Consider the following 12,608-nt stretch of genomic DNA (forward strand, 5'->3'; position numbering starts at 1 on the left):
TGGGTAGCACTGTCGCCTCACAGCAAAGGTTCGATTCCCGGAGGCTTTCAGTGTTTGCGTGGGTTCTCTCCGGGTTCTCCGGCTTCCTCCCACAGTCCAAAGACGTGCATTAGGTTGATTGGCTTCTCTCCATTGCCCGTAGGTGTGAGTGTGTGAGTGAAACCTCTGCCCTCCCGGTCATCAGCTACCCTGCTGGCATAATAAGCTGGTCAAAAGAGGAGATGGAAGCCACTGACATCAAGACAAGGAAGCGCCTTACAATGCAGGGAGGGTTTCACCCGAAATCCGGCACCCTGAGACTGTACGCTAAGCAGAAGTTAATGGGGCCAAGGATTAATGAGCGTCAAAGCCACTATCCAGGATGAAACAACTAAGCTCCATTTATACATCAGGAAGATGCCCCCCCAACTGATGATGTGCTCAGTGAATACCTCAGGCAGCAGAAACCAGAGGAGGAGGGTAAGGAAGAGGAGGAACCCTCATGGAAGGACAAACCCCTGCACGGTTATGAACCACTGACAGATAGAAGAAGTGATATTAACAAATCCTACCAGTGGATGGACTAAGCTGGAGTGAAAGACAGCACGGAGGCACTGATCCTACTGTAGCAGCACAGGAGCAGGCTCTGAGTACCAGATCAAGGTTAGGATCTACCACACCAGGCAGGACCCCAGGCGCAGGCTGTGCAAAGATGCCCCTGAAACAATCCAGCACATAACAGTGGGATGCAAGATGCTAGCAGGAAGGAAATACATGGAACGCCATAACCAAGTGTGCGGCGTAGTGTACAGGAACATCTGTGCTGAGTACTGGCTGGAAGTTCCAAAGTCCAAATGGGACACTGTGAAAAGGTCACCTCATCCATTTACATCACACCCGCATCCCTCACACGTGTGTGTGTGTGTGTGTGTGTGTGTGTGTGTGTGTGTTGTATTTATTTTTTTTTTGGCCCGTTTGTTTATTCATGTTAAAAGCCTCTAGGGTTGTTTTCCACTTTCCCATTGAGTTCTGGATGAAGGTTAGAGTCTTGTTTTATAGTTCCAAGCATTCCATGATCCATGTGTGAGGTATTGAGTCATAGGCTTTCCCTGTAGTCAATCCAGGCAGTGCTTAAGTTTATATGTCTGGTTTTACGGTCTCGAATGACTGCTTTGTCTACCAGTAGCTGGTGTTTTGCTCCCCTGGTGTTCCTACCAATTCCTTTCTGGGCACTGCTCATGTATTGATCCGTGTGCCTGCTCATCTTGGCTGCTATGATGCCTGATAGGAGCTTCCATGTTGTGCAGAGGCAGGTTATTGGGCAGTAGTTGGGTGGGACTGCTCCCTTCTGGGGGTCCTTCAGGATCAGGACTGTTCGGCCTTCCGTTAACCATTCAGGGTTAGCTTCTTCAGCCAGTAGGCATGGATCATGTCAGAGCCTGGTGCCGTCCAGTTCTTTATACCTAAGACCTCCTCTTGGATGTCTGTCATTGTGATGGTTACTAGATCTTGTTCAAGAAGGTTTCTGTGGTCTGCTCTCAACTCCTCCAGCCACTTCGCATTGCTGTTATGTGATGCCGCCTTTCCAGTATTCTTCAGTCTCCAGCCTTGATGGGTCTGCTTTCATGTTATTACCCTGCCACTGTGAGTACACCTTGGATGGCTCAGTGGAGAACATCCAGTTTATTCTACTGGTTTCAACTTCTCTGGTGTATCTCTTCAACCTGGACCTAACAATATTCAAATAAAAGTATACAGAAAGCCCAACAAATCCCACCTGAGCAACATAAGACATATTCCAGTCCCATTGCAGTTTCACAGAGGTGTTGTGGTGGCTTGTATTCATACGATTAAGAATAAACCAACCTGAATTAATTGAGGAACTGTTTGAGCAAACAAACCCTTGTAGTTTTTCGTTGCTTGAGTGTCCTCCAGTTTGGCTCCACATGTGTTTCCTATGTGTTCACCCTTTCAGGAATGTAAGCAGCACTCAGTTTTTCCAATGCATTTCACTATTGCAACAGAAAACGTTTGGAACAGAATTTGGAACTTTATTGAAGTTCAAAGAAAGAAAAGTGTTATATCATAATGTTTTTTGATTTTCACCAAAAAGATATGAAACCCCCCCTAGCATTTTTTTTAAATATAAAGTTAGTTTTAGTTAGTAATACAACACAAAATAACCTCCATGCAGAGACAGACTCCTGCAATATTGAAGGTAAAAATGACAGCGCTAGATTTTAAATTTGTGAACATAATTTATTTACATACAATTTATTCTGTATTATTGGAAGAATACGCACACTGCAGTATATAAATAAAGAGGTTTGTACAAACTTGCATAACTAAAGAGTAAAAAAAAAATAAAGTACACACTCTCCCACAAACACACACTCACACTAAAAATTAAACTGGAAAATAATCAATAACCTACAACCACAGGACTCGCCAAGTCACCCCAGCGCATAAGCACTTGGCCTCAAACGATGCTCACACAGGCCTCCCACATCTACTCCCACAAGAACACGTGTGCTTGATACGGTTTGCAAGACAAACACTCCCAACAATGTGAATTAATCAACTCAAAAAAAAAACAAACAAAAAAAACATTCAATAAAGAAGTAAAAGATCCAAATATTAGTGGAGCTAACCCCTTTTTAAAAAGATAGAAATTAATACAACTGTAGGCTACGTGTTTTACAAAGATCACACATTTTCTGGATAACAAAAAATAAAGTTGAACGGCAAGTCTAGTGGCATACGATCATGTGACTTTAGTCTCTCCTATAAATCCTGGCCACAGAGCAAGTCACAGCACTCAGCCCAAGACTAGTGCACACACACGCGCGCGCACACACACACAGGGAACGAAGATGAGCCAGCAAAAAAGGCTTTCAACCACGTCCACCCCGAACCCCCACCCACCCCTTCGATTCTGGGGGCACAGAAGCATTTCAGATTGACACTCGCCAGGTTGCAAAAATGTAATGATTCAGGCAGGTTTAGCACTGACCTCACGGAGTGGAGGCTGAACAATGAAAAACAAAAACAAAACAACTCCATTTGCTACTCAAGCCAGCAGAGAGCAAGCACGGTGGAGGCGGCACCCGTGGCCAACAGCAGTAACAGTCTGACAGTCCAAACAGGTCCCAAGAGGCAGAGCTCCAAGCTGAGGACAAGTGATCTCAGGAGGATCACAACACACTGGGAAGCCATCAACAGCATTTACTACACGGGCAATTCCTTATTTTTTTCCTTCAGTAGTCTCAGCTCACTCAGTTTAAAACCCCACTCCCTCCCTCGTTCGTCTTCACATATAAAGTTTGTTCAATACAACCCTTCGAAAGTCTTCAGCTCACATCCAATTAAGAACACAGCTTAAAATATACAGGGCCTTTCATGCACTGGGGCTAAATGTCCTTAATGTGTAACAAACCAGGAACAGATCCTTCAGAGAGAACATTGGGCTCAAGTCTAGATTGTTGAAAGCCGACCACCCTAGGGTGTCAAAGTCAAACAAGGGGTCCACTTCATATTCTCTGGATCTTATCTGCAACCACCACAGGGTTTTCTTTGCGAATCTTGGCAGCAGCTTCAGCTTTATAGTCGTAAGGACAGTTGTGTTTGTCAGAGTAACGGTGGAGTCCGCAGAAGAGGTTCCCACAGCGGCAGTCAAAACCTAGAATACCAAGACAGAGGCAAATGAATAGGAAATTCTCAAAAGAATAAGGGGAAATGTTTTAACTTTAGATAGGTTTTTGGTTTTAAGTAGTAAGTTTTAGGTAATAATTACATTTTGCTATTATTTATGCATTTGCTTATGCACACACACATCTGTCAACGTCCTACTTCAGCTTTTTAGAGGAGTTTATGGTTGACTCAGTGATTGGTCCTAATGAACAAGCTCAAATCATCACTTTCCCTCAGTGTTTTTGCTGATACACTGGCTCTTAACATAACCCAGGAGACTTCTGTAACAATGAGGGCAAAGTTTAATGGGAAAGAACGTTTTATTCCCCCCACCAAAGGCTCTCTCACTCACTACACTTAAACAATTTGCATTCATGCCTTTTGTGTAAAGGCTGAGTTGTAATATGAGTGAGATTTTTGCATTTAAGCATTGAATGGGACTGGCCTTGGACTGAAAGCGGTACTTTATTACTCCTTCCTGTTACATAAGCTTTTGCTTTGCAAAAAAACAACTGGTAGAGGATTATATCAAGTAAAAAAATATTGCATTTATTTAGAAAAATAAATGATATAAATAAATTAGTGACATCAACATAAAAATAGAAACTTCAGATGAACTGGAAAACAAAAAAAATTCACTTCAAGTAAAACAGCTTAGTTTTCCCACCTTGACAGTAAAGTTTGTTGGTACTGCGGTTTACAGTTATAGATACTCTCCTGAAGCCACGGCTGTCCATGTCATTTCTTACCTGTAAGGCCGACCTTTTTGCGGCACATAAAGCAGCGGTTCTTCTTGGGTTTTGGCAGCTCTGGGTTTTTGGATTCCTCACTGCCAGCAGTGGAGGGATGGGAGGCTGAGAGCGTAGGTTGACTCACCACTGGACACAGAGAAAAACAACACATCAGCGGAGCATCTCCTGTAGTGCTGCAATACATTAATCTTAGAAGAACAACAATTAACGCAACCCACTTTTGTACGTAAACAAATATTTAACTTAAAGACAAATGCTTGAACTTTATTTAGATCATATTTGTATTACACCGAACATTATGGGATGGCTAGAGGATTCAAATTTAGGTAACCAAGGATTACAAGAAGACAAAGTGAGTATCTTATGCCTGCTGACTGATTTAGTGTAAGGTTCCCTGAGGAGAGGACCAGGGTTAGAAAAGTATAATATCAAACTGCTCAGGTTTAAATGAACAGTAAGAATTAAAGAAATACAAATAAGAATGTATTTGTCATAATGCAGCTTTATCCTGTATTATAGTAAGATATCAAATTGTTATTCTTTAGGTAACACTATTTTTGTTACCCACCTGGCTCTGTAATCTCTATTACACTCCCCGATGCTCCTTTCTCTTCAGAGGACAGACTCATCTCTGTCATTTGTTTTGTTACAGAAACGGCAGCTGAAACACCACTGTGAACAATGATGGACATAATTAAATAAAAAAAAAAAACCCTGATGTTTGCCATAACAATGTCCCCAAGTGGGCCTGTGCTCATCAGAGTCCATATGATTGACTCGCCATGATATGTCCATAGGGACTTTATTTTTTGGTGTTCGAAAAAATATAAAATACTATTAAACGAGCACAGTGTGCACTAATAAATTAAACATCTTAAATGACAAATATATTTATTTCTGAAGTGCTAACTCACCCAAGAGCCTCATTGGACTCCATTGAGGCGGCGGCCTCAGCTGCTACCTCTGCAGCGGCTACAGCAGCAGCTGCAGCATTATTCAAGGTAGCCTCCAACCTCTGGATGGCGGAAGCCTCAGCGGATGGACTACTGCTGCTGCTGCCTGCGGAAGAAAATCATCACATTAAAATCAGAAGGTGTTGCTACACTGGTGCATGTTGGGTGTTTTTTTCCCCTTGTGTTCAAGTCATAACCAAAAAACAGATCAGCATAGCAGGTCTTACCAACAGTATTTAGAGAACTGACTCCTCCATTGTTCTGTCTTGACAGGTGCTCCTTGTGGCAGACTGAGCACATGCCATTAGTCCTAGGGTTACCATAAAATCCACATCCAGTGGCACAGAGCAAAGGGGCTGGACTTTGATTGGTCTCCTGGGCCATAGCGATGTTTACTGCCTTGTGAGATGACCTATAGACACAAGGAAAGAGAAACATTGGATTGATGAGTGCACCTAACACAGGACGTCTGACCTCAGAAAACAATCTGAAGATTGAATTAGGATTCAGCACACAAATATATATATATATCTTTAAATTAATGAATATGCCAGCCAACTATTTTTTTGTTTAAACAAAACCACAGTCAGAAAATGCATGCTATTTTATTTAACCGGAAGTTGTCATTACCATCAACCAACTTCAGCTTCCAGGTAAATTGCATCGCATTCTTCATCTTCTGCCTAAAACAGTAACTTCACCACCACTGACATTAATGTCGCGTCCACACACTCACCGATTTCCTCGATATCTTAGGACTGTGAAAAATATCTATTTTTAGATCACCTTGAGAGTTCTGTGAGCAGCGCCGGTGTAATGCCAGGATGTGTAACCTCGTCAGGGCAACTTTCTCCATTAGCTTTTGCATTGATAAGAGACAACATTGTACAAACAAAAGGACGGATATGTATGTAGTCCAAATGTACAATTTTTCGTACAACACGTTTAAATCGCAGTAAAATAATTCATTGACGTATAGATTAGTTACCAAGAAAATGCTAACATTAAGCTTTTAACCTGAATAATAAGTATCGATACTATACATAGTATTTTCTAAGTCGGCATGTTTAAGCAATTTAAATAATTTGTCCCGACTTCTCTCCTCCGCTGCCTTCGACAAACAACGGGCCACAGCCGTATTACAGCAAATCCACTGAGTCATGCTAGCAAGCTAATAGCTAGTGCTAATATAGCTCTTTCAAAAACTACCAGAGCCTTATTACACAATACAAATCAATACAAACTATTACACATCATCTTTATAATTCAAAGCCACAACTAACGTCTAGTTTTAGTTGACAAAAAGAGGTTTAGTCCAGTGGTTCATGTGTAAATACTCGTGATTTCCCTAATGCTAGCATGCTAAAAGTTAGCTACAAGGAAAAATGTTAGCAGTGTTGCTGCCTTTGCTTTGTGTTCTTTGTTTTTGTTTCCACCACAGACGAGCTGTGCATTTTGACATAAACGTGTCCAAAATTATTAAATAGATATCAATATCATCACTAAGTTTGGTAAATAAAACTTGAAAGAAAACCTTGAAGTTTTGATTTTGCCTTTAGAGACTTATTTAACTTCAAATTCTGAAGATGGTACCGAAGCTAACATGTTAACATTAGCAGTATTACAACCATGATGTCTTTACTTTTAGTCCACGGTGAAATAATCTTAGCTAGATCTGACTTCAAGTGGCAGAGGATGTTAGCCTTGCCTTTAGTTAATTTTAACCAACGTCGCAGTTGGTTTTACATTTTCGACACGTGTCAATCGCAACATTTCTCTATTCCCTAGTAAATTAGCAGACGAAGCCAGTTGGATTAACATAGACGGTAATCAGTATATGGACATTTAGAACTGTTTTTGTTAAAAGATACGTACAGTCCACTTTAGAAACTTGCTAAACATACAGTCAATTAGCTAAACTAGCAGTCCACGCTTTAACAATTTAGCAAACTTACCTTTTTACGTAAAAGATTGTTTTGATTGTATGTGGAAAGTTATTGGAGCAACGAAACTAATCTTTCATTGAAACAGAGTTGATAAATTGTGGTGAATGTTTTTCTTCTTCCCACACAGCCACAGACTTAACTCCACCTGGGAGTACTGCTGGCTAACTAAATTCGTTGATGTCCTATGCTACTGAGCTTCGCCTTCTTCCTCGTGAGGAGCTGTATGAAATAGGCCTATAGCGCCATCGACTGTAAGGGAGTGTGTAGATCTACGACGTCGAAATTCCCAAGAGTTAAAAAACTATTTAAAAAAAAAGTTAGTATTACCCTGTATCATTGACTTGTGCCCTATAAAATTTAAAAACACAATTCTGCAAACTGTAGATTTATTTTTGTATGTCCCACACTATGATTTGAAGGATTTGTTCAATAAAGCACGTAGTTCAATCTGTATTCTCGTACTTCCTCCGCTAGGACATTCATGAATAAACGTCTTTATTGCTGATCAGAAAGCTTTGTGCAGGCACTTCTGGTTCCTAGAATGCAGCTACATGAGAGGTACAGCTTCCTCACCTGTTTGTGTGTACATCCATCTGTGACAGCCATCAAAGTGTGCAAAATAATTTCCCTCTGCGATTAATAAAGTTTTTTGAATCTTGAATCTGTTGTCCCGTTTCATTTTCTGGAGGCAGCTACACTCTACGTTTTAAAAATTAGGCATATAATAGGTAATATATAAGGTAGGTATATATTAATATAATAATATAAAAGGTCATACCTCACTGAGAATGCAATTAAGCAGCTATATAGTTAGATGCTGGGGGATCTCATTGTTACACTTTGTAAAGCTGCTTGAGATTACTTATTTCTGGACTGTCCTGTAAATGTCCTGTAAAGTTAATTATTTCTGTAGAAAACTGAAATAGAAGTGAAATCTGTGTGAGTGCACACCAACTACAACATATCCATTATACGGATTTTGAGAACCTTTTAAAAAAACGCCGTCATAATATAAACACAAAAAATACTTTGGTCACTAATTTGTGGTGGCATCTGTTTCAGAAAATTGTGATCCCCTAACCGAATTCATGAATTAATATTGTTATTAAGTAAGTATAAAATGGACATTTAAAACTATAAAAAATACATAGCAGGAAACGGATATGACGAGTTATGTCGCACCGCCTGCCGTCGTAGACACGAATTCGAAACAGATGTGCCCGACCAATGAGATGCTCGCAGAACGAAAGACACAGCCAATCAGCTCGCAGTACACGAGGATTTAAACCAAGCCGACGAGTTTACACACTTCATCGCATCATTCTCCATTACGAGCTGTTTGGCGAAGCAACTTACCTTCTGGAAATGGCTTTTCGAGTGACCCGAGTAAGTAGTAACCAATTTCGTTGTTTTCCTTTTTAAAAAAAGTCTTTTTGTAATTATCGCGCTTCCTTAGTGTTATTGTATTATTAGTTAAATGTTTTCGTTTTCTTTCCATGGTGAACTCCCATGCAGGTTCTATCGTATTAATTCCACTAAATATTCTTCATGTTTAGCTCTTCGAAGATAACAAAAGCTAACTTAACTCGTTTTGCTTTTTTGCTGCTTGTAGAACCGCCTGGCCTCTACCAGGGCTGACCTCGGAGCGAAGGCCTGCTCGGCGGCTGTGGTAAAGCCACGAGCGGCGCTCGGAGAAATTGGAAACATAGCAGTGACTAAAGAAGCGCAGGCAAAGGTAGGAACCAGACTTGATTAACGCTATTTGCTTCAAACCGATGTCCGAAGTAAAATTGCATTTCCAAATAGATCCATTGCCTCTTAAACTACCGCCCTACAGCCATGTTGGGCCTTTTGCCAGTTAACTCTAGTGAAGCTTCTAGCAGCTCTACATCAGTCCTTGATTGTAGAGCTGCTAGCAGCACAAGGTTTGATTAACGAATAATCTTTCTATGCCCCACCATCAAAAGGGTTAAAATAAAAACTGTCACCTTTACGTTTAATTGATTATTTCTGACACTGTAGAATGTGAAAACGGTGGCCGTGAAGAAGACAAAGGTCCCTACAAAAGTGGCTAAGGCACCAGCTGAACAACCAAGAAATGTTGTTCCTGTTAAGCCTGTGGTACAGGTGAGTTTTCAAACAGTGCTGCAGATCGAAGTGCTGTGGTGCCTTCTCAAACTACTGTTATCATTTCAACTGATCCAGGTTCAGCCTGAACCAGCATCCCCTACGCCAATGGAGACTTCTGGCTGTGAGCCTGGTGACCTGTGTCAGGCATTTTCAGATGTCATGCTTCATACTGCTATCAGGGACGTGGATGCAGATGACTATGACAACCCCATGCTCTGCAGTGAATATGTAAAGGACATTTACAAATACCTCAGACAGCTTGAGGTATGAAACTGAATACTAATAATTCAGGATTTCATACTTTGATTTTTTTCTTCTAGTTTTAATGTGAATCATCTTACTCAGGTTGAGCAGAATGTTAAGCCCAGCTACCTCCAGGGTCAGGAGGTGACTAGCAACATGCGTGCTATTCTCATTGACTGGCTTGTGCAAGTGAGCCTTAAATTTCGACTGCTTCAGGAAACTATGTACATGACTGTGGGAATCATAGACCGCTTTCTTCAGGTAAGTTGGTGAACTGTGAAGGTGGGGCTGAGGTCATGTGACATTTCTAAACTCTGCATGTGGCGTCTCTAACAGGACCACCCAGTCCCCAAGAAGCAGCTCCAGCTGGTTGGAGTTACTGCCATGTTCCTTGCTTCCAAATATGAAGAGATGTACCCCCCAGAGATCTCAGACTTCGCATATGTGACGGACAGAGCCTACACCACAGCCCAGATCAGGGATATGGAGATGACAATCTTGCGAGTTCTTAAGTTCCAGCTCGGGCGTCCTCTTCCCCTGCAGTTCCTCAGGAGGGCCTCGAAGATATGCGAGGTTTGTAGTGGCAATGTGAGGCCTGTAATCGTTCCCTAGCATTGCTACCAGTTGAATAATGCCTATCTTGCCTTTTGCTCTTAGGTAACTGCTGATCAGCACACCTTGGCTAAATACCTCCTGGAGCTCACAATGGTCGATTATGACATGGTTCATTTCCCACCATCAATCGTGGCAAGTGCTGCTTTGGCTCTCACCCTGAAGATCTTGGATGCTGGAGAGTGGGTGAGTGCACACATTTAATGGCCTTTTGGACCCATCAAACTACCCTAACCTGATACAGTCTTGTCTCAAGCTTAATGTTGACTTGACTAATGTGTATGGGTATTTCAGGATGCAACACTGCAGCACTATATGGACTACACGGCAGAGAGTTTGATTCCTGTAATGGCACACATTGCTAAAAATGTTGTAAAGGTGAACGATGGCTTGACAAAGCACATGGTAGGTGGTTTTAATCCTTGAAACAGTGCGCGATGACCTCTGGTGACAGTTGTTTTAATTCCATTAAATTTTGCTTTTGCAGGCAATTAAGAGCAAGTATTCTACTTCAAAGCAGTTGAGGATTGCCACGATTCCACAGCTCAAGGCTTCAGTGGTGAAAGATCTTGCTAAGCAGGTCACCCAGTGAGACAGCCACCGATCAGTGCGCTGATTTGCATGGCTATAACTTGGACTTTTATTGACTGACTGAAAAGTCACTGCACTCAAACCATGTCAGTGGTTTGCATGCTTAATCAAATGCAATTTGGGACAGTTTCTGACTATCCTAAAGCATGCTGCAAGTTTTAACAGGCCCGAAATGACCAATCAGGCCTGAGCTCTTCAAATTGTACTGGAGTGGGCAGAACATGCCTGTCTGGATGTTTCCTCTATCGGACTGAGTCACCTGCTAGGTACTCCTTTTTTGTTAAAATCTCTTTACATAGTCTTTCACTAGCCTGTTGGCAGAAAGCTTTCAAATGTGTTAAACATAAAGTGATCTGCACTCAAATGTTGCCAAACACTAGAGTCTCGGCATGTTCTGCTCAGCATTTGAGATGTCCAAACAGCTCACAATCTAAACCTTGTTGCATGCTTTTAGAATAGTTGCATCTTTGTAGGAGTCTTGTGTAAGGATTTTATAGAAAACTTTTAATGTATGTGTGGAAATAAGTGAAACATGTACAGCAATACTTTTAAATGCTTTTACTCAATGTCCTGTTATTAAACTTTTATTAAATTCTTTTGACTAAACCTTTGAGGCCTTTGTCTTTGCCACTAGAGGGTGCTGTTGATCCCTCATGTTCAGTTGGGTGTGTGTGGACAGAATACAGGGTCAACAGTATAATCTTAATCTCTTGACTAGGTAATATGGTCCAAACTTGTGTGTGTGGAGTTTAATACAGTACACGTCTGTTTACAAAACCACTGTTGTAAGTTGACTGCAAATGCTGAATTGTATGTTAGCTGATTATAGTGACTATAGGCATTTTGTTTTGCTCACCGTTGAGCACATTACATCTAATTTGCTACTATCCAGGTGAATGCCCCATCAGAAGATTTCAGGCAGCACTGCTGGGTTCTGAAATTATCTTATCTTATAAGCCCTTTTTCTATTGATGCACATTGTTTTTAATCCTCTAGTTTGTAATTTCTTTAATCCTCAAAGTTGAAAACCTTTTCTAAATTTGGTACAGCCATTCTCTTGGATGATTAAAAAAAAAGCCTTGAAAAAGCAGTACAGATTGAAAGTACTTCAGTGTTGGAAGGTAGTTCTTCCACAATAGCAATCGATGCAAAGACCTATTCAGTTGTCATAGGAGAATCATGTGTTACTACTACTTTCAAAATATGAAGGCCTTAATGTATTCAATCTTCTCACAGCTTTGATTATAAAATCTAGCACGAACCTAATGGGGTGAGCTATTATGTCTTTAACCCATTTACAGCTGTGACCCTGGAGGACCCCAGACCTCTCCCATCCAAACTCGCGGTCCCAGGGGAATGACCAGAGAGCTCTGCTGTACAGGACCACCTGCCATCTGGATGTCATGAGTCAATGCGTGCAGGAGCATAAGGCTGTCCTCCTAAAGGCCTACATGGTTAAGAGCTGGACTACATCTGTTGCTGAGAAAGAAAAAAACCTTCTCATTGGAGGTTCGGGTTTATTGAAGTTCTTGCAGTGAATGATGAGTAGGCACCACATAAAAGATCAGCGATTTCACTGTCTTGAGATAACTATTTTCTGCTATGCATATGTATTAGAACCCACAAATAATGCTAATTGTTTTGAGTGTCAGTTTTGTTTTGGCCTCCTGTCCTTTAACAAGTGACATTCAAATGCATTTCATTGCCTTGTG

General features: G+C 41.2%; 2 protein-coding genes across 3 annotated transcripts; one reads left to right on the forward strand and one right to left on the reverse strand.

Moving 5' to 3' along the window:
* Positions 1-2,217: 2,217 nt before the first annotated feature.
* LOC114867067 (AN1-type zinc finger protein 5-like) lies at positions 2,218-7,989 on the reverse strand. 2 transcript variants are annotated; one of them, XM_029169382.3, is made up of 6 exons: positions 7,894-7,989; positions 5,602-5,786; positions 5,336-5,480; positions 4,990-5,093; positions 4,419-4,547; positions 2,218-3,658 (listed from the first exon to the last, which is right to left on the reverse strand). In XM_029169382.3, exons 1-6 carry the CDS (start codon positions 7,911-7,913, stop codon positions 3,510-3,512), a joined length of 732 nt encoding a protein of 243 aa, XP_029025215.1. In that variant the 5' UTR covers positions 7,914-7,989; the 3' UTR covers positions 2,218-3,509. The 2 variants fall into 2 exon arrangements, with proteins under 2 accessions (XP_029025215.1, XP_029025216.1); XM_029169383.3 differs by lacking the exon at positions 7,894-7,989 and adding an exon at positions 7,331-7,529 and having other exon boundaries at positions 5,602-5,788.
* A 556-nt stretch (positions 7,990-8,545) lies between these two features.
* On the forward strand, positions 8,546-11,502 carry ccnb1 (cyclin B1). Its single transcript, XM_029169380.2, has 9 exons — positions 8,546-8,706; positions 8,933-9,055; positions 9,343-9,447; positions 9,526-9,714; positions 9,796-9,954; positions 10,030-10,266; positions 10,351-10,491; positions 10,600-10,710; positions 10,793-11,502. Exons 1-9 carry the CDS (start codon positions 8,548-8,550, stop codon positions 10,895-10,897), a joined length of 1,329 nt encoding a protein of 442 aa, XP_029025213.2. The 5' UTR covers positions 8,546-8,547; the 3' UTR covers positions 10,898-11,502.
* The last annotated feature ends 1,106 nt before the right edge of the window (positions 11,503-12,608 follow it).

Source organism: Betta splendens, chromosome 12 (assembly GCF_900634795.4).
Source record: "Betta splendens chromosome 12, fBetSpl5.4, whole genome shotgun sequence".
NCBI classification, from domain to species: Eukaryota; Metazoa; Chordata; class Actinopteri; order Anabantiformes; family Osphronemidae; genus Betta; species Betta splendens.

Coding starts and splice junctions, on each gene's coding strand:
- ccnb1 (XM_029169380.2), top strand. CDS start 8,548: ATGAGATGCTCGCAGAACGAAAGACACAGCCAATCAGCTCGCAGTACA. Junction 9,955..10,029: donor TCATAGACCGCTTTCTTCAG/GTAAGTTGGTGA, acceptor CGTCTCTAACAG/GACCACCCAGTCCCCAAGAA. Junction 10,267..10,350: donor GGGCCTCGAAGATATGCGAG/GTTTGTAGTGGC, acceptor TTTTGCTCTTAG/GTAACTGCTGATCAGCACAC.
- LOC114867067 (XM_029169382.3), bottom strand. CDS start 7,913: ATGGATGTACACACAAACAG. Junction 5,481..5,601: donor CAGTTCTCTAAATACTGTTG/GTAAGACCTGCT, acceptor TTTCTTCCGCAG/GCAGCAGCAGCAGTAGTCCA. Junction 3,659..4,418: donor CAAAAAGGTCGGCCTTACAG/GTAAGAAATGAC, acceptor TTGGTATTCTAG/GTTTTGACTGCCGCTGTGGG.